General features: G+C 34.9%; 1 protein-coding gene across 1 annotated transcript in view; it reads right to left on the reverse strand.

The window, feature by feature from the left end:
- CEP128 (centrosomal protein 128) overlaps positions 1 to 22851 on the reverse strand; it is a 112761-nt gene that overhangs the window by 85207 nt on the left and 4703 nt on the right. Inside the window, 8 exon segments of the mRNA XM_069018015.1 lie at positions 460 to 592; positions 1781 to 1855; positions 3321 to 3407; positions 10443 to 10559; positions 16959 to 17031; positions 17759 to 17850; positions 20571 to 20692; positions 21619 to 21745. Of these exon segments, the coding sequence (XP_068874116.1) occupies positions 460 to 592; positions 1781 to 1855; positions 3321 to 3407; positions 10443 to 10559; positions 16959 to 17031; positions 17759 to 17850; positions 20571 to 20692; positions 21619 to 21745 (826 nt within the window).

Raw genomic sequence — 22851 nt, forward strand, 5'->3', positions numbered from 1 at the left:
CCCTGACTGCATCATACAGAAAAATTTTCTTAACCACTCAGGAACATGCTGCTTGAAAATTCTACCAGAAAATCATCAGCCTTATTAACCACCTAGTCAATGACTCTTGTTATGATTTTCAAGATGGCAGAATTCAAACTGCAAATGGACCGAAATGCAAGTTTTCTGGAAAATTATTACTTAAAAATAATACAAATGTGTTTCTTCTGTAAAAACACTATTCAGTTTGCTGAAATTGTCTCATTTGTTTTAACCATGCAAATCAAAATATTTTATAATAAATTAATTGTCATTGCTATTTGTCTGTTAATATTCAGGTGCCAATACTTATTAACTTAAATCTGATGAATTAAATGGCTGTTTTTGGTGAAATAATAGAAGAATTAGACTGCGACTCTAAGATAATGTCCATGCCTACTAACTAGTTTGCAGGCCTCTAGTGCAAAATGTTAGTTGTACCTGCTCTAATTCTCCTGTCATCATCTTGTACACCCTGGTAACTCTGGCGATGCATAGCAGTATACGAAAGCTGATGTTGCAATTCTACACGGTCTTCTTCTGCTCTCAAAAGCTGGGAACGAAGATCCTCAATCTAAAATATATGCACAAGCATCAAATGTTTAATGAAAAACAGAACAAAAAAGTAAATACCATACTTGTATTAAACGCTAAAAAAAATAGTACACACAAAAAATATTTATAAATAAATCTTGAGAGTACTGCAGATGGTAAACACAAAGACAAACTACTTCCTAATTACAGGCCACAAAGTGATTATTCAAAATTAAAGGAAATATTTTAATTTATGTTGACCACAGATGAGCATTAATTTCTCTAGACCAAAAATTATATGTTGCAATTGTCTCTTTACATAGCTAGTAAAAATGTCTATACAAATTTAACAAACAATATGTTTTATTTAAACTGTGCACCTTAAAAATACAATGTATTTATTCATAAGAAACACTGGGGCTTTTCACATTTTTCCTTTCTATCATATATAGTATAGCACTTACAAAGATGACAACGTGCAGGAAAATAAAGAAAATCCAACATGCTAAAGCTGAATTGAAGAAAAATACCTCTAATTCATATTACCCTATATTCCATGCACAGTGATTTAAATTCAAAACAGTAATATAGCTAACTTGAACTTCTGCTAGATACCAAAGTCAAACAACTACAAGATGAGAATGCCAATTGCCTCCCCTTCCCTACTTATTTCAGTCTGAAAGAAGGATGTTTAGGAGAAAGGACTTTTTTTCTACAGCAATAATCCAAATTCCTACAAATTTTATATTTATTCATTGATCCATCAATAGCCACTGTTTAAAGCACACTTTAGATAGTTTTTCAGGTATTTGTTTATTTATTCTTATTCCATGTTACAATATAGCAAATACATCTAGGTCATTGATTTATCTGATTTCACCAATTATAGCACGAACTTTGCGGAACAATGATTACTAATACAGAAGTTGCTCTAAAGCATACTATGAAAGGAAATTTCACATAATGTGTTTATGTACTGAAAACATACCACCATTACCACTACTATAATTAATATATATGAACATATACACATAAAAGTTTGGAAAGCAGAAAAAGTATAATGAGCTCAGTCCACATATTTTAGACACTTAAACCTGTCTTCCTATACCTCATTTTTTTCTTTATAAAACAATGTTATCAGAGTATGAGATAGTAATATTAAACAAAAAGACCTCAGACACAATCTAATATGAAAACTTTAGGATTTTTACCACACCAAAGCAGTTACCTGATGCAAAAGAGCTTCTCTACTGCCTTCAGATTCACTCAACTTTTTCCGGGACTGCTCCAATTCCTGCTCAAGCTTTCATTTCAGAGGATGATGAAGAAAGAAAAGCAACATATGAATCATAATATAAAAGTGTATTTTAACATTTAATTTTGACACAAATTAATCCATATAAGCATCTATTTAAAATGCGATATAGTATACACAGTATTTTTATTCATCCAAAATTTAAAGCAAACCTTCAATTGTACTAAATCCCTGCAATACTTATTTAAATTACATAAAGAGAGTTTTACTTACAGTCCATAATTTTTGCAGAATATTCTGTATCATATGAAGATACAAAGTCATTTATATTATCCAAAACAAAAATCACAAAAGCAAATTTTTACTGGGTTAAAAGTAAAAAATGGAAGATAAGTTTTAACAAAGTTTCAAAAACATTGTCCTTGGATTTGAAACATACTTTCAAACTCGAAATTAACAATGACTTAATATTTGAAGTCACCTTTGGTGAACACTTTATTCATAGAAATGTTAAAGATGACATGCATTGGTAGAACTGTAATTGGTAAAACCTGTGGGGTTTCTGTGTTTTGAAAGATTATGTATTTGAATTATTCTCGAAACAAGATGACTAAAAAACTGAAGTGCCCTGAATTTCATAAAACTGGAAGTTTTCCTAAAAACATAATATTAAAAATGTGCAATCAGAAATAGTCAGCAAACTGATGACAATTAAAAAAAAAAAAGAAACGAAAGCAAAAGCTACAAAATATTTTCTGACTTCTTCCACAAATAGTTCAAAGATCCACTTGGAAACAAATACAGGTTTTGACAGCAGAAATTGTTATTGTTGAGATAGTAATCTCAAGGAGGATGTTGAGAGCCTGGCAAATGGGCAATGTAAACAGGACCAGCATTAAGGGAATGAAGAGAACAATATAACATAAAACACTACATAAAGGCTTAGCATGAAGGGGTATAACTTTGAAAGATGCTAAACTTGATGCAAGTGGGAAAAAAACTGGGCAAAGTCTACTACAGCCCTAGTATCCTGCTAGAACAGAAATACAAGAAATCTTGTTTTCTATGAACAGAAAGAGTGCAATATGGCAAGAGTTCAGTAAGAGTAAATGACTATGGTGCAAAATAACCAGCATGAGTTAGTTGCAGGGACGAAGAAAAGCTGCTTTGAGCTGCTGCAAATAAGCAACAGCAGACTATACACAAATTCAGAGACAAAATAGAGAAAGAAATCAAGGATAATCCACAAGCGATAAATCTGTCTGCCTGGCAGGATGGAAGAGTCATCCGAAGTAACATAGTATAAATAAAGAGCTTTGAAGGAGATACACAAGTTCAGCATAGCTATACTCTCAGTGCCTCTGATGCAGAAAAAAACTCCACACCTTGTATTCTTGAAAGAGTAAAGAAAGTTTTTTTCTACTGGTTTCTCAGAAAAAGGAAGCATATACTGTAACACATGACACTATACACTCATTTAAAACCAAACAGAAAGGAAAAAATTAAGTCTTACCTGGTGCTTTTCACTTTCATATTTCACAAGTTTGTTTCTCATGAGTTCTTCTGTTTCATCTGCTTTAGCATCTTGCTTCCTTAAAACCTTTAGAGGAGAAAAATAGATTGTAAACTTCATTATAAAATTTACAGAAGCCATCATTCCAAGGCTGTTAAAAAATAAAGAATCTGCTGATACATTTAAGAAAGAAGATCTAGACAAATGCCTTCTGTCTGCATCTCATATTTCCATGTAGAGCCAATGTATATTGTTATGAAAAGATAAATATAAGTCCATGCATACATAAACACACCCATGCAGAGAACAGGGACAAACACAAAGTCTAACATCCTTCCGATGTATAGAGCTCCACACACTCAAGTTGACCCCAAACACCTTTAGATTAAGGTCTAAAAGGCTCTATAGATCCCCTACAGATTAGCTGTGTACATATCACAGAAAAAGAATATATTCTCTAATATAAAGTGCACATGTTATGAAATACAATGCACTGTAGTGAAGAAAACTCTACCATAAGATTGTGTTGGAAGTCATAAGGAAAAAAAAAAGGTTATTTTTTCTGAATCTGAACGGACGCTTAGAGCTGTAGAACTACAAATTAATCAACTGAAACTTTCCTGACCAAAGTTACCAACATTGATGTGCCCTTCTTTGACAACTATAACAGAAAATAAAACAAATCCATGGAGACTTTTCCTATTCCCTCTCAAACTGAGGTATCTAAAACCACATATGTCCATTTTCTAAACCATCTTACAAAAATAATAATACCTTAAATATAAATTTCAAAATCTTGTCACTCTGCAAACCAACACTATTTGCAGAACACATCACTGGCAAAGAAAGTATTAGATATGACAGATATTAATGACATGTAATATTTACAACATAACCCAAGTTTAGATATCTCAAGCCATAGCAATATAACTGGCTCATTTTAAATATCACTTAGAAACATCAGCTGAGAGAGATCAGTAGCCATATACTGATAATTTGCCATGAATTTCTGTAACTGTTAATTAAACACGGTTTTTATCTGCACAATATGACCAAGCATTTTTCACACTAGTCTCAAATCAATTAATTAGGGACCTTAGCACAAATCTTTTACTTTTATCCCATATCTTTAAGTATAAGTACAACTTTCCATCATTACTTGCTAAAACAGCAACAGAACAACAACAAAAACAAATACCCCTGAAATTTGTTCCCATAAATTGTGCAATCTCATTCAGTTTTTGAATATTTTCTCTTCACTGTACACTGGAGAGCAATTTCAGTGTATGAAAACAGAATAAAAGATATTAATCTACTTCAGAGAACCCAGGCATTCAGCTTTAGAAGTTTTGACTTTAAAAGTAGCTTTTGGAGAAAATAAATGACTATATATACTTACCTCACTCTTATAACCTCACCTCAGTAAATATAAGGGTTTCAGTATAGTTTGGATTATTCTCCTGCATGAATAGCTTACATTAAAATCTGAGACCATGGAAGACATTAATCATAACTATGCCACTGAAAATATCATGCCACATGAAGAGTTATTCTTTTAGTCATACTGATTCCTAATCAGATAATAGAAGACTGTAACACATTTAAGGTATTCTCGTAAGTATTCAGTAGAGATTTAAATCTATCATTCCAGTCAACTATAAAACTCAACACTGTACACATTTTACTCAAAAAGGCTCTGGGGAGAAGTCCCAAAAAGCAACACGAACAAAAGTCTAAGATCATTGCTTCAGCTAATGCCATTTTTGCATTACCCAAGCTGACTGGGTTTTTGCTTTGTTTTGGGTTTTTTATTAGTTTCTTTTTAATGACCAGAAGTACTGGTTCAGAACAGCCTACTTGGAATACATGACATCTATTAACTGTAACTGACCATCAGTTTTACCAGCAAAATTAGAAGCTCTGTTACAGACAGTCAACTTTACGCCAACTTTATTTTTGGCACTAAATTAATAATTAACATAATATCAAACATGCATGTTTTCATGTGCAGATTTGGCTAGAGATGTCAGAATCATAAAGAAAATATGGGCTGGATTCAGGAATACTAGTAAAATTTTCAAAGATTATTCCTGCTGAAAGCAAAAAATGGCTCTGCATCAGTAGCACATCCTAATTCCCGCAAGAAACCATGGAAATAAATATGCCATTTCAACTTATTAAGGTTCACTGACTGATATTCAGGCTATTAAATAGGAATAATTTCAAACAAAAATGTGTCCTGTACTATAACTGATACTATAAATATAACCCTCAGTTTTATTCTGCATATTGTAAAACTAGCCCATAGCCATTTCATTTTAAGGAAAAAACAGCTCATACATATATATAGATGCAGACAGATACACCAAAGTTAAAATACTGCAAAAAAGTGATGTGACAGTAAATTAAACACACTATATGTGCACTGCTTCAACTGTGAAACATGCATTGTACCAGTAGGTGCCAGGTAGGCAGTTAATCAGAGTCATTAAGAAATGGAAACATCTGGTCATCCACAGCCAGACAAATGTCAGTTCTTACTGACAATTCAGAAATTGTACAGGTCAAAGTTAATTCTGTGTTTTGCCCCCTTTCTGTACTCCTTTTCAAAGAACCCTCTCTTGTTGATTTATGCCACACTTGTTTTTTTCTCCACTAAAGATCTCTACACAAGCTTTCTATTGTGAGGGTAAAAGAAAAAAAAAGCAAACAAAATGTGTAAAGATCCAACTGATTCTTTGATTTGATTTGTTGTCCCCAAAGAAGGGGTTGGGGGAGTCAAATGTCAAAAATGGGAACTATGGAAAGGATGCTGAGGACAACAGTTCAAGCACACACTCCTCCCTGATGGCTCCCAAACAGCAGGCACACACTGCCCAGAGAAGCTGAAGCACCGAGGAATAGGAACAGACCTACAGTAAACAGGATTCTCCTACCAAGTTCCTCCTCTGAAAGCACTCTAATGTCCAGGTTGTTTTGAAGGAGACTGACAAGGAGTTGATGAGGCCTTGGAGGGGGCAGGTACAGAGGAGGCCACAAGGAGACAGAGAATTTCCATGTGAAAAGGTCTTCACAGCATGGTTTTGGGAAGGACCAGCTAGATGTTCCACTGCCTGCCTAGGTGGTCAGGCTAGATGAACTTTGATTTGACCAAGGAGAGCAATTCTTACAGGCCTTTATAAAAGAGTTCACTAACACAAGACGGCACTAGAATACAAATGTAACTGGTATACCCCAACTGAGCATACCTCATCCACATACACAGACTATCTATTGAACCCCAAAACTTCAAAAACATAACTTACTGCTTGATAGATCAATTTTTCCTATACATGAGGAAAACTATAGGGAGGATTCTGGAACAACAGTTCTCAATCCTTCCAACTTATGATAATCTTTCAAGAGCAAATCATAACTTTTACAGCAACTTAAGCCTACAAACTTTTCTTAGGCTTTGGATTTTGGTCTTATTTTGGTTTTGCTGTGCTGTTTTTTTTTTTAAATAAAACCAGATTTTTTGAAAGCTGTGCACGGACCACAAACTGAAACTCAAAGTGAGACTGATCAGTGAGTTTTTCATACTACCAGAAACATACAAGCAGCCTCATGCTATATTTTAAAGGCAAAAATGTACATCATAATCTGACAAAGTACTTTCCCTAACTTGCTACATTAGTGACTAGCATGGCTCCAAGCATGCTACCTAAACATAGCAGCCAGGCTGTTAAAAACAGACTACCTGGCTATTTCAGTAACAGATATGAATGAGACTTGCCGATGTTCCAAGCAAGAGACAGATTCAAACTACAATCAAAACAGAAACCATTGGCCACAGGTGGCATAGCACAGAGCCAAAGAGCAAGTATCAACGATGCACTAAAATATCCAGGTGGCTCAGAGCACAGATCAAGTTTATGTTTGTCTAAAAAGATCAGTGATAAAGATATGCAAAAAACAATGTTCAATAACACTTTTGACCATCAGTTTACCCCAGTCTCTGTCCACCAGCTTCTTATCGTTCACGGTATTTGCAGTGGGAGGCAAACAGAATCTAAGTATACAGCTGCACAAAGAGAAAGTCAAAAAATGCTTCCTGGCCTACCCAAGTTGCTTGCTTAAGACACAACTGTAGTCACTGCCTTACCACAGTCAGTGGATTCAAAAAGTCCAATAAAGATGATTCTGTTCACCTAAAGCATGCAAAGCATGAACACATTTCACCAAAATCCAGGAAGCCAAGCACAGAATTTTGTAAAGCCATCCAGGACACCCAACACACAGAAAAGCTGCCTACAGCCCATTTTCTTTTTAAGAATGATACTTGATCTTGTTTTAGAAAATAGATGCATAAATGCATCTATTACTTACAAAAACTAAGAGGTGATGGTGTCTTTATATTCAAAGGAAAAGAAGCACTGAGGAATCTCAAAATAGTTTTCATTTCACACAACAAATGCAGTTGTTAAAGCAATTCATGTATACATGTTAATACCACTGGCAAGAAGAGAATATTTGTTCTCCTTTCTAAGCAGAAACATGTTTATGTAAATTAAGATACACAATTTGCATGAATTTGTTTGCTAATTTATATTTTCCAATTTGCAGTAATTGCTGTTTAAATGCACCAATACACATTAAGGTATAAGATACATAAATATGTAGAGAAAATAGTATTTATACAACTACACACAGCACAGACAAGCTACAGATTCAAAAGAAAAATGCAAATTTAAAAGTTAAAGATGTAAAATTTTATACATCAAGTTTTCTTAATGGTCAGTAAAAAAATAGATATCATCTTGGTTTATAATCAGTCTATGATTATAATAATACTACAATACAAACAGGAAGTTTGCACATTATAGAAAAAACTCATAGAAAGAAAAGACAGACAAGAGAAAGGTACAAAACAAGTACAGATACAAAACAAATGTATCATCATGTTCTGTTAGATCCTGAAAATATATAATTTAATAACTGCAATTCAGGAAGGTGATTCTCTTAAGACAGTAAAACACTGACAAGTAGTGGTCAGTTACAGGCACTGCACTTTACTTAAAAATAATATCATTTAAACCTCACAAACTTCACAAGAATTCTTAATTAGAGCAACTACTGATCACATGCAAAAGTCAAATTTGATTTGGTTTGGTTTAAAATGTGTAACAGGCAAACTAATGAAAAAATTGTATCATTAAACAGCCACAAATGCTTTAAATAGCATTTCTCTGTAAATCATTCAGGCCATATTAAATGACAGGATTTCAAAAGTCAGTCCAAACACCACCCTCCTTTCCAGCAATGTTACTTGGGAAGCATCTTGGAGAAATAAATGAAAACAGAAATAGACTTCAATAGAACATTACGTCCATGCAACGATCACCACGAGACTGAGGCCATTGTCAGAGTTAAGAGACGACCTAACTCACAATTCAAATTACAAAGGACAAGAAACAGAATAACAAAGTAACAAGCTCAAAATTATGCAGAAAGATGTTTCATCCAAATAACAATTGTAGCAAAATATTTACTCACTTTTTTCTCACTAGGCTATGCAAAAGTACACAAGGCAATTCAAGTACATTCTTCCTAAAATACAGCAACTTAAGCTGTATTTTAGAAAAGGGTTCCTCAGGGAAAATGACTTGCAAAAACAGAATTTCCAGAAGAAAAGATTAAACCATCTTATTAAAACAGCTGGACATCTTAGGGGAATAGATCTAGGATGTACTTAGTATTTCATATTCGTTTTGCATGAAATTCAAAAGATGAGCTACCAAGAATAAAGGTACGCAGCCTGAAGGCTCATGATGACAGACTATGATCACTCATATGATCAAAAAAAGATCATATGAAAATTCCTTGAACTACATTTGAACTCATTTCCTTGAATTCAAGTTTTCTTTCTAAGGAAACCACGGCAGTGACAATGTAGATTACAAGTCATCAACCCTTTAAAAGTAAAGTCATCATCCCTTTGAAAGGATAAAAAAAAAGATTGTTCCATGCTGCAGATAACACTATCAAATCACACCAATTCATTGCATTAGACATCCCTTCCCCAGACTGAAGGCACGACTGAAGAATCTAGAAGCAGACATAGGCATATTAAAGAGCAATGAAAACTGAAATTCAGCACTCTAGTTCTTATCACCCACTAGGACATCAAGTGGGGGGAAAATGAAACAGTAAGTCTTTCCAAAATACTGGCAGAAGGATTACAAGCCTTTTGATAAACACTACTTTTTATCTATACCAAAAAAAGGATCTCATCTTCTAAAATATGACATCTTTGAACAGTCTCTAGCTTTACATGAAATGCATAGCATCACTCTTAACTTAAGGTTCCTCAGTATCACTGCACAGTGTAATGTCTTCCAAAAAGCCTTGTTGCAAATACTAAAAGTGAAAACCAAAGAACTGCTTACTTCTTCCCAGTCATAGTATTCTATTGCACAGACAGAGATAACATTGCAAATTGTATCTTAAGGGGAGTGAAATAAAAAGTTACACTATGTTAAGACACAGATTTTCCAAACAGGAGTAAAATCAGAAAAAAAGTAGTATTTTTCATATATTTTCTAAAAAGTGCAGAAAAAAAGCCAACAGCTGTCTCAAATTTTAACTTATATTTTAAACATTTCTATTTGTCTCCTAAATAATATTTTATATTTCATCAGGTATTGTTGAATGAAACTGAAAAGCAATGAAAAGCTGTCTGGCCACTACAGTGGTTTTGATTGTTTGTTGAAATAAATTAAAGTGTTTATTTGCACAAGCAAGCAAAGTTTACCTTTTAGAAAATAAAATGTTTTAATTGAGAAAATCCAGTTAATGACTTGCTTTTGTTTGCTTGGGTTTTCAGGAAGGGCATGGGGGGTAGGTTCCTAGAAGACTTGTGACAATTACCAAAAAGGTCTAAATTATAGACAAGATATAGTATAATGAAGAACTGAGACTGTACTTGGTACCATCTGGTCATCAAAACAAGCTGAGCTGGACTGAGAGCTAAAAAATGTGCCAAAGATATGAGCACTTTTGCCAGTTTGACAGGTACAGGCTCACAAATGGAACACATTCCTAACTAAATCCTAAATACATGGGAAGCTCTTATTTGCATACCTCCTGTAATTGAAGAGACATGTGTCCCAGCTGGTCCTGGCGCCTTTCTACGAGCTGTCTTTCAGCACGCATTTCTTCTTCTATCTCCTGAAGTCTTCTCTCTACCCGTTCTGATACCTTCAAAAGGAAAAAACCCATGCTGTAGGAAATTAGTGTGCCTTTTAATACATGTGAAAATATCAATGGCAAAAATGTAAACAGAGTATGGGGTGAAAAGAAAAGAGAACATAATTCGTATTTTGTTAAAGCAGATTTAGAAAGGAAGAGAAAATAATTAGTTATAGCAGCGAGTACTCCAGAAATACTCAAGCAGGCAACCAAATTGCTATCTTGCTGGCAGTATCCTCCTTTAGGTGTATGCATATTTTTCTCTACAGTGGTGGTTCTACTCAAGCATTAAATATCCCATTATCAAGTTTAGAGCAGCCTAATGTGAAGTTGCATACAAAAGTCTTAGCTTCTCTGTCACAAGCCTGGTTAACCTTTGGAGGGACATTTCTTTCCCATCTCCAGTCTGAAAAACAGACCAGTGTTTGCCTCCTTCATGCACCAAAATCTGTGAGTGAAAAGTAGTAAACAAGAACTAAGTACATGAGAATAACTGTAACAACATAAAATAATTACATCACTTTAAGCCTTTTTCCTCAATATTTGTAAATCCATGTACAAACTAATAAAAACAACAACACGTATTTATTAAAGCAATTTGAATTAGGAACATAAAAGCTCAATCATACTAGAATACCAGAACTACTTCACTTTTGCAATTCATACTGCTAGTAGACAGCACCCTCTTGAGGCAACAAATTAACTTTTTTTGTTAAAGAGTAGCAAGAAAAACACTTAAGTATCATTTCCTCCCTATCTTAAAACTAATTATTTTAAGCAACCACTAGAAAGCAATGTATCTATTCCCAAATGGTATTTAGATAAAAAGAGAAAGACATAAAACACCATTCAACTCCTAGCTTCTGATGTATGTGGAGGTAAGTTCTCATTTTTTTCCATTAAGCACACCTCCATTAGCACTAGGCATATAAGCCCAGATAGGAAATTTTACTATGAGCAACACAGTTATGTAGCAACAGAAACACAATTAAGGCTACACTTCTGCTCTGGGCTTCACATGGCTTAACAAACAAAACACTCTTTTTCTTTACAATAGAATACATCCCTCAGAAAACATTTCTTGCTTGTGAAGCCAGATGAATAGACAGCTTACAGTCTGGAATACTGTATTTTTTCCTAAAACCATCAGGAGATGCCTGGTACTGCATCAAACCATGCACTTTCATCTAAGTTATGAAAGCTCTGCAGTCATAATCCAGAATAATTACTTACTAAAAACTAATATATAAAAGATAAAGACCACATCACGATGTTTGTTTTGACAAGTACTACTTAGTGTTACTTCTCAGAATTCATAAAATACTCCAGCTAACAGAAACAATGATACTATGTATCAGGAACAAAAAAAACCACTGTCATTAAACTTGTTATATCTTTGCTCAAAACCAGGAAATAAGTTGTCATCCTTTTCCCTATACGTATCTAAAATAAACAGTAGCATTTTTGCATTTTTTAAAAGAAGTTTTGACTATATGTTTCTGAAGACAAGCTTTCTCAGATCTCTCATGTACCTTTTACAATGAAGCAAGTGAGCACTAAATCTATTACGAAAGAAAATGTACAATTTTGACTTGACAGAAGATTCAAAAGTAACATCACCCCCAAAGAAGACATTCCAAAGGAGAGTTCAGTAACTTCTTCACTGTCATGGGTCTAGCATGCACAGCAGATAACATGACACGAGGCAGCACTAGATAAGGCTTTAGATTCCTGCAAACTTCTAGTTTCATTACAAATTCCAGAATACAATTGTTGTATTATTCCTAACAAGGTACTAAAAAAGATGGATTATATATCATTGTATTTGTCAGGTGCATGGAAATTCCAGTTACAGACATAATCCTCTTTAATAAACAAACAAAAAACCCCCCAGAACCAACACAAAACACCAAATATTTTCATGCTACTTATAACCCCTATTTGTTTCCCATACTTTGTACATTGGTATGGTATTGGTAACACCTTGGCACTTCAGCAAGCCTTTATGTCCCACAAGAATTGTTCTGTGTTTTTGTAGCCTCTCTGACCTTCCTCAGTTTGTCACAGAGCCTGTGGCATACAACAGTAGGAATTAAAAACAAAAAGAATTAGAAACAGTTAAGTGTTAATTTATTAATTAGTACATGCAGGGTAAACTCAAAAACATACTTGTATTCCTTTATTCCAAACGACCTTGACTCAGGACAACATTTCTAGCATGAAATATGTATCTAGACCTCTGAATGTTACCAAAAAATCTTAGTGTAGACAAGTGGGTCACTGAAGAACAGTACAAAGAATATGGAGGCTCTAGACAACGACACGAAATACCAGCACTAAACTGCTGCATTCAGAACATACTAGAATGTGACTTCAAGCACGCATTTTAGCAACACAGACTATCTGAATGATAATGATGACACTCGAGCTCTGTCTCCACATAAAGCTTTAAGGTAGCAGCAAAATCCATGAAAACAGATTAGGCTATCAAAAAGTTCCTCCCTTCCCCTGCAATTAAACACAAAGAACAGAATGTCCTTTTTAAAACCAGGGTGACATTTAAGTCATGCAGCTAAATATAATCTTATGGAAGATGCTGGATGCTTACTGTACAAAAAGCACCATCCTACTTAGTGAATTTCTGCCCTGTTTTTCAGCTTTCCACTGTTACTTCTAGTGCACAAGTGCTGCTAATAGAAATCTATTGCAACAGATTTTTGCTGCCTTTCTTGTTACAACCCATTTTATCATCAATGCATACTTGAAACAGGAGTATTAAAATCACAAAAAGAGCAAACTTTTTTCAGAGCTATAACTTTAAATATTGTTAAACTTTCCCCTCATGACAAATGATAATATGTGTTATACCTTTTACAAGACACCTGTGCAGTACCAAAAATCCTTATACCAGATGTTCTGAAGGACAGTTCAATATCTGACAATAATCCTGGCCCTCTGAGATACCATAACCACAGTAACTCCATGTAAGACCCATTTTACTTGTCACTGCTGTCTTTGTCCAGAGACAGTCTACCATCATTTTATAATGGCACCATCTCAATTAAGCATCTACCCAATTTGAACTAAACTGTGCTTCGATGAAGTTGCCTTTTATGTATAAAGATCAGCATTTTGTGCTATTTGGGACGTGCTTCTATCCAAGAGATTGCAAGAAAATATCCAAGAAGGCTATCTTATATAACCATAAAGTAAGTAAATATTCTTTCAAATTGCTTCTATGCCTGTCTAGCAAACATCCAAACCCTTTTCAAGAAGGAAGGAATCTCACAAAATGTCAAGTTAAGAAAGAGATTTTGATATAGAGTTGTAGAACCTGAAAGGCTTTTTACCAAAACTGCACATAGATTCTCAAGTACAAGGCCATGGAGAGTGCTCAACCTGAAACAGGCATCCAACTATGTCTGTGTCACAACCTTCAATGTCATCTGGTTTTTATATTGGGATGGAAAAGCTCTCTTTACAGGTAAAATAGCGTGCATTGATTGTGTTGTGTGGATCTTAAAGTATTCAAATTCAGCATCAAAAAGGCTCTAAGAATCATAAAACTCTTAATAAAAATAAATTCTGAACTAGTGACTCAGAAGAACTGCAGTGATTTAGACCTTTATCATCACACACCTATATACAGGCAATTTTCAAACAGCCCCAAATATACCAAACCGTAAGAATTTAGATGTATGTCTCTAAAAAAAATAAAGACTTAAGGACACTGAACTGAAAAGAATGTTTCTGCCATGAGCTCGTCCTGTGAAATTATCAAGATTTCGAGTTGACAATTTATTGCCAAGAAACGTACAACAGAATATAAATACAAGGATGGCAATCCTCAAGGTGATAAACACTCCCAAATAAAGTCATAAAGGCACTAAGGACAAAAGTTCCTGCACAACTTTGCATAAGGAAGTTTTGAGAAAAACAGTATTTCCTCTTACCCAACTCACTTTCACCAATGATAATCAATTGTGAACTAAGCAATCTCATTAGAAGAATTCCTAAATGCATACACATACTAAAGGATCTCAAATATCTACAATAACAGACCCTAGTTTCTACATGTACTCTAATCTCATGCTTTGCTATGCATACTATGAGAGTTATTTTTTTTCTTAACATCCATACTAAATTCCTCTCTTTTGCATTTACCGCATCTCACTGATTCTGCCAGGCTCATGATGTAATAGGAGACCACTAAGCTTTGAACCAGGGCAGAAGATCCAAACCTAGTATCAGAGAGCACTGGTAAAGCAGCAGTGCACAGTGTTGCTACCACTCAGCTTTTTAAGTGGTGTGGAATTGGCTGGATACAACAACGCATTAAGTCAGAATTTTTCCGCCGGAAAAGTTTCAAAAAAGAAATCCACAGAGGGATTATCACTCAGTACAGAAAGCAGACAGATCACTTCCAGATCAAGAAGCTCCTAATTCACAGGTGATTAGACTACTACTGTACAAAATTATCATTAGATGACTTTCTGTTCTAATATTGTACACTACATTTCCATTTTTTGGCCATTCATCATACATGGCTAGATCATTCCTAACTACCCGTTTCTTCTGCAAATTGAACCCCAGCAATTCTTTTATCTTTTCAAGGAACTCTTTGAATCAGTGGTCTTTTTTATTTTTCCCCATTTTCTTGTTTTCCCTCTCCTCTTTCCAGCCTTCTTCCCATTTGGCCAATGTTCTTCATAACATCAATAATCAGCAATGAGCAGAATATTCCGGGTAAATTCTTACTATTCCTACGTATAAAAATCATCTCACTGTAGCATTTGTGTCTTCACTAAAAGAATATCAGTAAATATTTCAGTTTGCATAGCTTTATTGCATGGTAATGTTCCCTCCCAATTAAGACACTTATTCTTCTGATATTCCCCTTACCATGAACAAACTCCTTCTTACACTTCACCTCTGTCATTTTTTGCTCCTCTCAGGTCAAAAGTTGTAACCTTCAATTTCACATCTTGAAACCCTACTGTAGGAAGTCAAAGAGCTAGTTATTTCTTTCATTAATGAACAGACAGTGGATGCCTGCATTCCAGAGGATTGAGGAAGGTTTGTTTCTCTCATGCAAAGGCACTGAACAGTTGTAATGTAGCCAGTTGTAGCAGCTATTCTCTTGAGAATCACCTTGGTTAAAACTTAATGAGTTCGCTAATTTCCTAGTACATGAAAGAGAAAAAAACATAAGTATACTGAGAAGTCTTCCAACAAGAAAAACACAGCATTTTGCAAGTATCAAGAATTCTTTATCAGATAAACTTACTTTATCCTACCAGGCTACTAGGAGAAATTAAAATTAACATTCTAACAAATACAACCCCATCCTATTTTTCTACAAAGGCTGACAAGGCAGGTCTTTTTTCCCTAATGGACTCTATCATATCAAGAACATAACTGGTGCATATAGTGTCTCTTGAATCACTGTCCAACTTAATCTAGAGTCAGGAATTTATACAAGTATGTTTATCAAGTCTGCTGGTACCAACAAGTGGTCCACGCCAACAATATTGTTATCAGTGATGAATACATCACTAAAGCCCTTGACAGAGCATTTAGTACCAATTCATGCAATTTTAGGGCAAGATGAATCACCTATGGGAAAATAAGCATATATAACACTTGCTCTGAAAAGTCAGCATTGCTACTAATATCACAGTAAATGCTTACATAAAGCATACACTCAAGCCTTATGTGTCAAGAACTACCTACAGGATTCTCACCTACTAATTACTGGGGTGATTCTCTCTCTCTTGTTCCTACAGCAATATGCTGTTTTGACTTTCATCTCAATAGCAGATCTCTTTCAGATTAAAGTAAAACAGACTGCAGTTAGTCTGCTTCCAGCAGATACAGGAGACAAGAAAAGACTGTCATGGCTGTCCTGCCTTGTTAGATTTTGTCACCAAGCCTTCAGAGAAGAGTGCAGCCCAAAGAGACTCCTTCCATTTTGCTACACAGATAATAAGGATTGGAAAGGACAGGGAGGGAGGGAGGAACAAGAAACAATACTATTTATCATCATAACATGGGAAAGCCTGTATCTTTCCAAAGGTATCTTCAAAAAGTATAATAGCATTCAAACCAATGTTTAAAGTTAAAAAGCAGCTTTCTCCAAGGCAGTGAATTTTGAAACAGAAAAATTCACAATACACACACCTGTAAAACACTTTTACTTAAAACAAGCACCTGAAATACAAAATTTGTCTTGCTGATTTAATTATCGAAGGGTAACATTTCAACAACCTATAGTAGCCTAAAAAAGATCATGTTCAGATATACATATCAATATGCAATACCAATTACCAACACACACATTAAACTAGAAGCCCACATTTTGCTTAGAATACTAAATATAAATAATCTCTTCGTGTTAGTCACACTCACCGTTTCTTGTCTTTGGGACTCAGTGAGCTTTTCAGACAATTCTTCTAGAGTCTTTCTTAATTCAGCATCAGTCCTTCATAAGAAAATATAAGTAAGACAATATTCTACAGTGCAAAAACTAAGTAACACCTGTGATAATTTTAAGCAGCAACAACCTCCCAGAATTTTTTGCTACTTCAATTTCTTCTAGAGCCTATTCATAATAGATCATAGCCTATTCATAATAATTTATAGCATAATTACAAACAAGACTCAAGGGGAAAATTAATGATAAAAAGCATTTCCATTCCTCAAGTGAAGAAACAGAGCATCTAAGTATCAGCTAGGTATCAGGTCAACAAGTACAAAATTATGGGCACATCTACACAGCCCTTTTGAACAGTACTTTCCTACTAGGAATTAACAGTCTAACTCCTGTTATTGCTGTTGAACAAAGAACGTTGTTGAGAAAGTATATAGATTATGGCCTCTAGGAGAGCTTGCCCTGAAAGGACTCCAGTAAAAAGAACAAATTAGGAGCAAAGATGTAATAAAAGAAATTCCCTAGTCCTTGTTGTTTTGTGCATATTTAAAAAAAAAAAGCAGAGGAAAGCCCCATATACTACACAAATTGGAATTGATGGGTGTTATTTACATTTATAAATACTGCAGAAGATGACATAAAACAAGCAGTTCATAATCCTACTTTCATCTACATGTTGCACAATCTCCCATTCTCCCCAAAATTATTTTTTTAAATAAAAGGGTTTAAGAATTATTTTCCACACTGTTCTTCACATGGAGTTATATTCTGTTTATACCTATTTCTCCTTGAAAGCTCACGACTGATGTCATCTCCCAGGCGAACTTGTTCACTGCTGAGATCTCGAAGAGACTGGTGCAAAGAATGCAGCTGTAAATAAAAGTACACAAATTAAGCTAAGGCTTAGGAACCCTTTTTTTCTGTGATATTCCAAAAATATATATCTACACATATATACACTTTTTAAAATAAAGCAGACGAAAATAACCTACAAAATAATAAAACTCCATGAACTGTAGTTGAGCCTGGATGACTGGATGAGGCTTGCACACTTCTATTTCAATCAACCCTTCACAATACATGCTCATTGTAGTTTAATTTTCAGTACTTTATTTGCTACACCAAGTTTCCTAACTATGCTTTTTTTCTGTGGTTCAGAGCTTAGACACTGCATCACCTCTTTAAGCTAATGCAAAGCAAGTTGAAACATCTGAACAAGTAATGCTCAGGAGAGACATATTTCATGTTAATAGATGCTAGTATAGGTAAAACAAATTCTGCCCAGCTATATATGCTACTAAAAATAGATGACATAGGAACTTGAAACAGAACAAGCAGAGCAGTATGATGTCTTCAGGAACTACCAAGAACAGGTATCGCCCAAGACTTTACATACTCTTTTTTCAGCTCTTGGGAAAAAAACAAACAAACAAACAAACAAAAAACAAAAACACACATCTACTTTCCTCTGTAAAACCTCCCACTTTCCCCATTCAGCAGGCTCCTAACTTATCATCAAAGTTTTAGGGAGCAAATAAAAAAATGAATAGGTCATTCAATCTTCATGGGATAGAAAGTGACAGTTAATCCATCCTAATGCAACCTATTCCTGTCAACAGTTCCATGGCCAGGATTATTGTTATTAATTTGTAATATTCCTTTGGCCTATGCCCTAAATTTAAACCTTAATCTTCCACAACCAAGCTGACTGCCCTCAACATTCAGACACAGGCACTACTACCTCCCTTGTGTGATTACCCAGAAATTTCAACCTGACCTGAGAGACTCTGAAAAATTGAGCATATTTTCAAAATGTGTGTGCTAAGAAGGAGAGGGACTTAAATGTGTCAAAAGACTATTCGGCTGAAAAATTACTTCAGCTAGGAAAAGTCAGAACGGGAATAAAGAGACACCGGTTACAGAAAAAAAGAAAACGCCACAACTTTAGTTAAGCAGTACTGCTTTATCTCTGGTCTAATTTCTACCTATAATCATGATCAATGACTACTTCTAGTTCATCATTCCTCAAAGCACTATACTCTTCTTACAAAATAGTTAATGAAAAGAAAAAAGCCACATTCACTCACTGAAAAGCAAGAATAAGGAATAAACCAACAGTTATCATCAAAACTGGAAAAAAAGCTATTTGCCTACACACATATTTAATACAAGGAACTTTGTATGCATTGCAGGAACTCCTTTGAACAAAATTTCCAAGATATTTATAGAATATCTAGAAGTAATCTAAAATAGTCCTAAGATTTTTTGATGGTTAGAAGGAAAGATTTCCACATAACATTATTTCCTTCCAAGGATTATTTTCCACTCTTACCATGGGGGAGGAAGGAATGGGGGGAGAACTAGATTGAAAAGACAATGAAATGGGGTTAAATAAAAGTCTAGGAATTTCTATAGCTTCCCAAAAAGTCAACGGAGAAAACATATTGTAGTTAAGTTTAAAATTATTTGGAAGCCGAGACTGATTTAATAAAGACTGATTTAATGAGTACCTTACAATCAGCTTCTTTAATATTAGTCTACACAGATTCACTCGAGCAAGTCTAGCCACTCTGTCTGAAAAAGCAAAAACAGGTAGTGAAATCTCCCCTCTACCTCTAGGATAACAGAAACACTTTAATCTTATTCATTAAGGTAATTAATTTATTTTTTCTGAAGTCTGCAAGCAGACACAAGTTAAGGGGTATGAAAATTACCAGTGGCAAACACATCCTCTCCTCCTCCCATCATCTGCCTGAAGTACAGGGTCAAATTATCCCCACTCACAGGTCAGACCAAGAACTAAGATGAAGAACCAGCTGGATCAAAATCAATCCAAGCTACACTGAAGTAGAAGCAAAAGCACTAATACCCTATGCCATTAACTAAAGCAGAATAATCCCCTTCACAGCCTCACTGAACTTCAGCATGAAGGTGAAAGTTAATTGCTTGGAAGGGACCTCTGGAGATCATCCCATCCAAGCCCCCTGCCAAGGCAGGGTCACCTAGAGCAGTTACACAAGGCACTTGTCCAGGTGGATTCTGAATGTCTCGAGACAGGGAGACTCCACAACCTCCCTGGGCAGCCTGTGCCACTGCTCTGCCACACTCATTGTAAAGTTCTTCCTCATGTTGATGTGGAACTTCTTGTGTTTTAGTTTATGGCCATTGCTCCTTGTCCTGTCACTGGGAACCACTGAAGAGTCTGGCACCATCCTCTTGACACTCATGTTGAGATATTAATATGCATTACTGAGATCCCCTCTCAGTCTACTCCAGACTAAACAGGCTATTCAGACATTATTTTTCTTTGTCACTAGATGGCCTAAAAAGTAGGGAGATTATTTTCATATTTTACTTTTGATATCAGTACCATCTGCAACTTTTTTCTCTATAATGATTTGCATGAAAGTTCATGACAGATACAAGAGGTGACCGCCTAACGAAAAATAGCAGGTAACACTGAAAGCACAAATCATAGCTGAAACATTCTTAGCTGCATCTTCAGAATCACCTCATTTAATGTAAAAGCAAAAAGTCTGGTGACCACATATTGCCTGTTTGGGACAGGAACTCCCATTACTGTTCTGTACCTGGTCCACATTATCTGCCTCATTGACAAATCGAACACTTGCAGATCTAGACCTTCGATGTTTATTGCCCTGTGAGTCTCTATAATCCCTGAGAGGAGAAGTGGGCAGGAAGTGGCGGTTCCCTGTAGGAGATATGAGATTAAAAGAGTTAAGTAGGAAGACAAAATTTTGTATAGGAAATTTTTCATTTTGCTTCATGACAAATGCATATTTCATCCTGACAATGTCCTTCCAGGTCACGTTACAGACAAAACAACTACAAAATTACATAACATGCATATGACTCTTTTAACTCTTCTCTTCTTCAATTTAAACATTTCTTACTCATGACATACAAGTATTCCAGAAAGAAGAATTGTTTCTCCAAGGAGCGAGTAGTTTTTCCTCAAATTTTATTTGACCAACCAACCACTTTTTCCTCCACATAAACCCATTGGAGCTTCAAACTATTATATTTCACAGCTTTGACATAGGAATGAAATTTTAAGAGCTTTCTACTAGAATATATTAAATACCAGCTCTGGAAGGAATACTCCTCCCAAACATACCTTTTCCTAAAATACAATGAATTTTCTGAGACATACAAGGAAAAAAACCTACTCTTCTGTGGGTCATAAATTACTTCTGTTTTTTTCTTTTACACTGTTTCCAAACATCCATAATCTCATGCATTTAAAATTTAAATTCCCTTTTTGCTGTGAAGCAAGCTTCAGAAGCTGCAATATCTTTTGGATTTAGCTTTAACTTGTATGTACCTGCAACTCATGCAGTGGAAAATTTATTTTCTCAGCTGAAAGAATCAACATTTCATTTAGATCTCTTGGGATATCAGTAGAAAATACTACGTAACAGAAAGCTGGAAAAATTTACCACATAAACAACTGCATAACTTAATGCAGGTCTCCCAAATTTTTAAATTGAATTTCTTTGACATCATCAATGATGAGTTTCCATGCCACTATTTCTACACATTTTTCTTAATTTCCTCTTTGTATAACACAGCAATATGACATAATTTAAGCATACTCAAGCCCTTTAAGTATTTTACCTGATGTTCCTTCTCCATCCAGGTCACTGGGATATAAGCTTGAGAGAGATGCACTTCTCATCACAGAGTTTCGCATTAGTCGCTGGCTCCTTAATTGACCTATAGACTGTTCCAGTGTTTCTTTTAACTGCAGAAAAGTTATAATTTATTGAAGTATGAACACAGACTTATTTTTTAAAAAGCGTGGAAAATATTATTTATTTAAAAGTCATTAAGAGAATGAAAACTATTTTTAAGCCAAGTACAGCTAAGAATTAGTAACAGCTTTTCTTCAATATCTCATATATTACATTCCTGTAATTATAGCAAAACATGATTCCAATATTGGCAGCTTAAAATATAAAGTTTCTTAAAACAGTGGCGCACCACATGGTGCACCACCATGAAAACTCAAAAGTTTGTCTCCTACAACCAAAATAAGACCTATTTGCCAGCAATGCTCATTAACAGTCCTACAAAATGCAGAAAATAACTTCAAAGAAATTAGTTTTTACTAGAATTTTTCTACCAGCCCTACCTAGAATCAGTTTTACATATGGCTATCAAATTTCCCTAAGCAGCTTTACAGAAACCTCTATTTTCAGAAGTTTCATTTCCAAGAAAAGGAAGACATTCCCAATTTAAGAGTACAGAACTAGCTATATTCAAATACTAGTTCTTCGTTTTTCAAACTTGCATCTCATTTTCTACAACTGCATTTGCTAACTTTGGTTCTTAGCCACTTGGTTTGTCACACCTTTATTTGACAATCCACAAAACATCAATTTCTAAAGGTTCTCCTTTTACTAAGAGAAGCTTGTAAACAACGGTTAAATTGATGCTTTACTCCTGCAGAATTATACACTGTGTTGGATCTCTTTCTCTGAAGAAAACAAGTTTTCTACGCATTTGCTTCTTCACTCTCTCTACCTTCACATGTAAAATATTCCTACATTTCATTTATATCTGTTCCAAGGCAGCACCTGCTGCAGCTTGTTTGTAATCAAATGTAAACCTCTTTTGCCCTAGCAGCACTAACTTGTTTTGCTTTCTCTAAGACACCTGTTTTCAAACTTGTAGAAGACTGATTTTAGAATTTTCACCCTTTCTGTAGTTTAGAGCAAGCTGGTCAACAGATCCAGAAACTGTTGTAGAATGACAGGAAAAGAACTACACCAGTATGATCCCAATCCCATTCCCTGCTATAATTCAGCTTTTATCTTATCACTTATTCATGCAAAATAAACATATTCC

This window comes from Aphelocoma coerulescens, chromosome 5, assembly GCF_041296385.1.
Source record: "Aphelocoma coerulescens isolate FSJ_1873_10779 chromosome 5, UR_Acoe_1.0, whole genome shotgun sequence".
Lineage (NCBI taxonomy): Eukaryota > Metazoa > Chordata > Aves > Passeriformes > Corvidae > Aphelocoma > Aphelocoma coerulescens.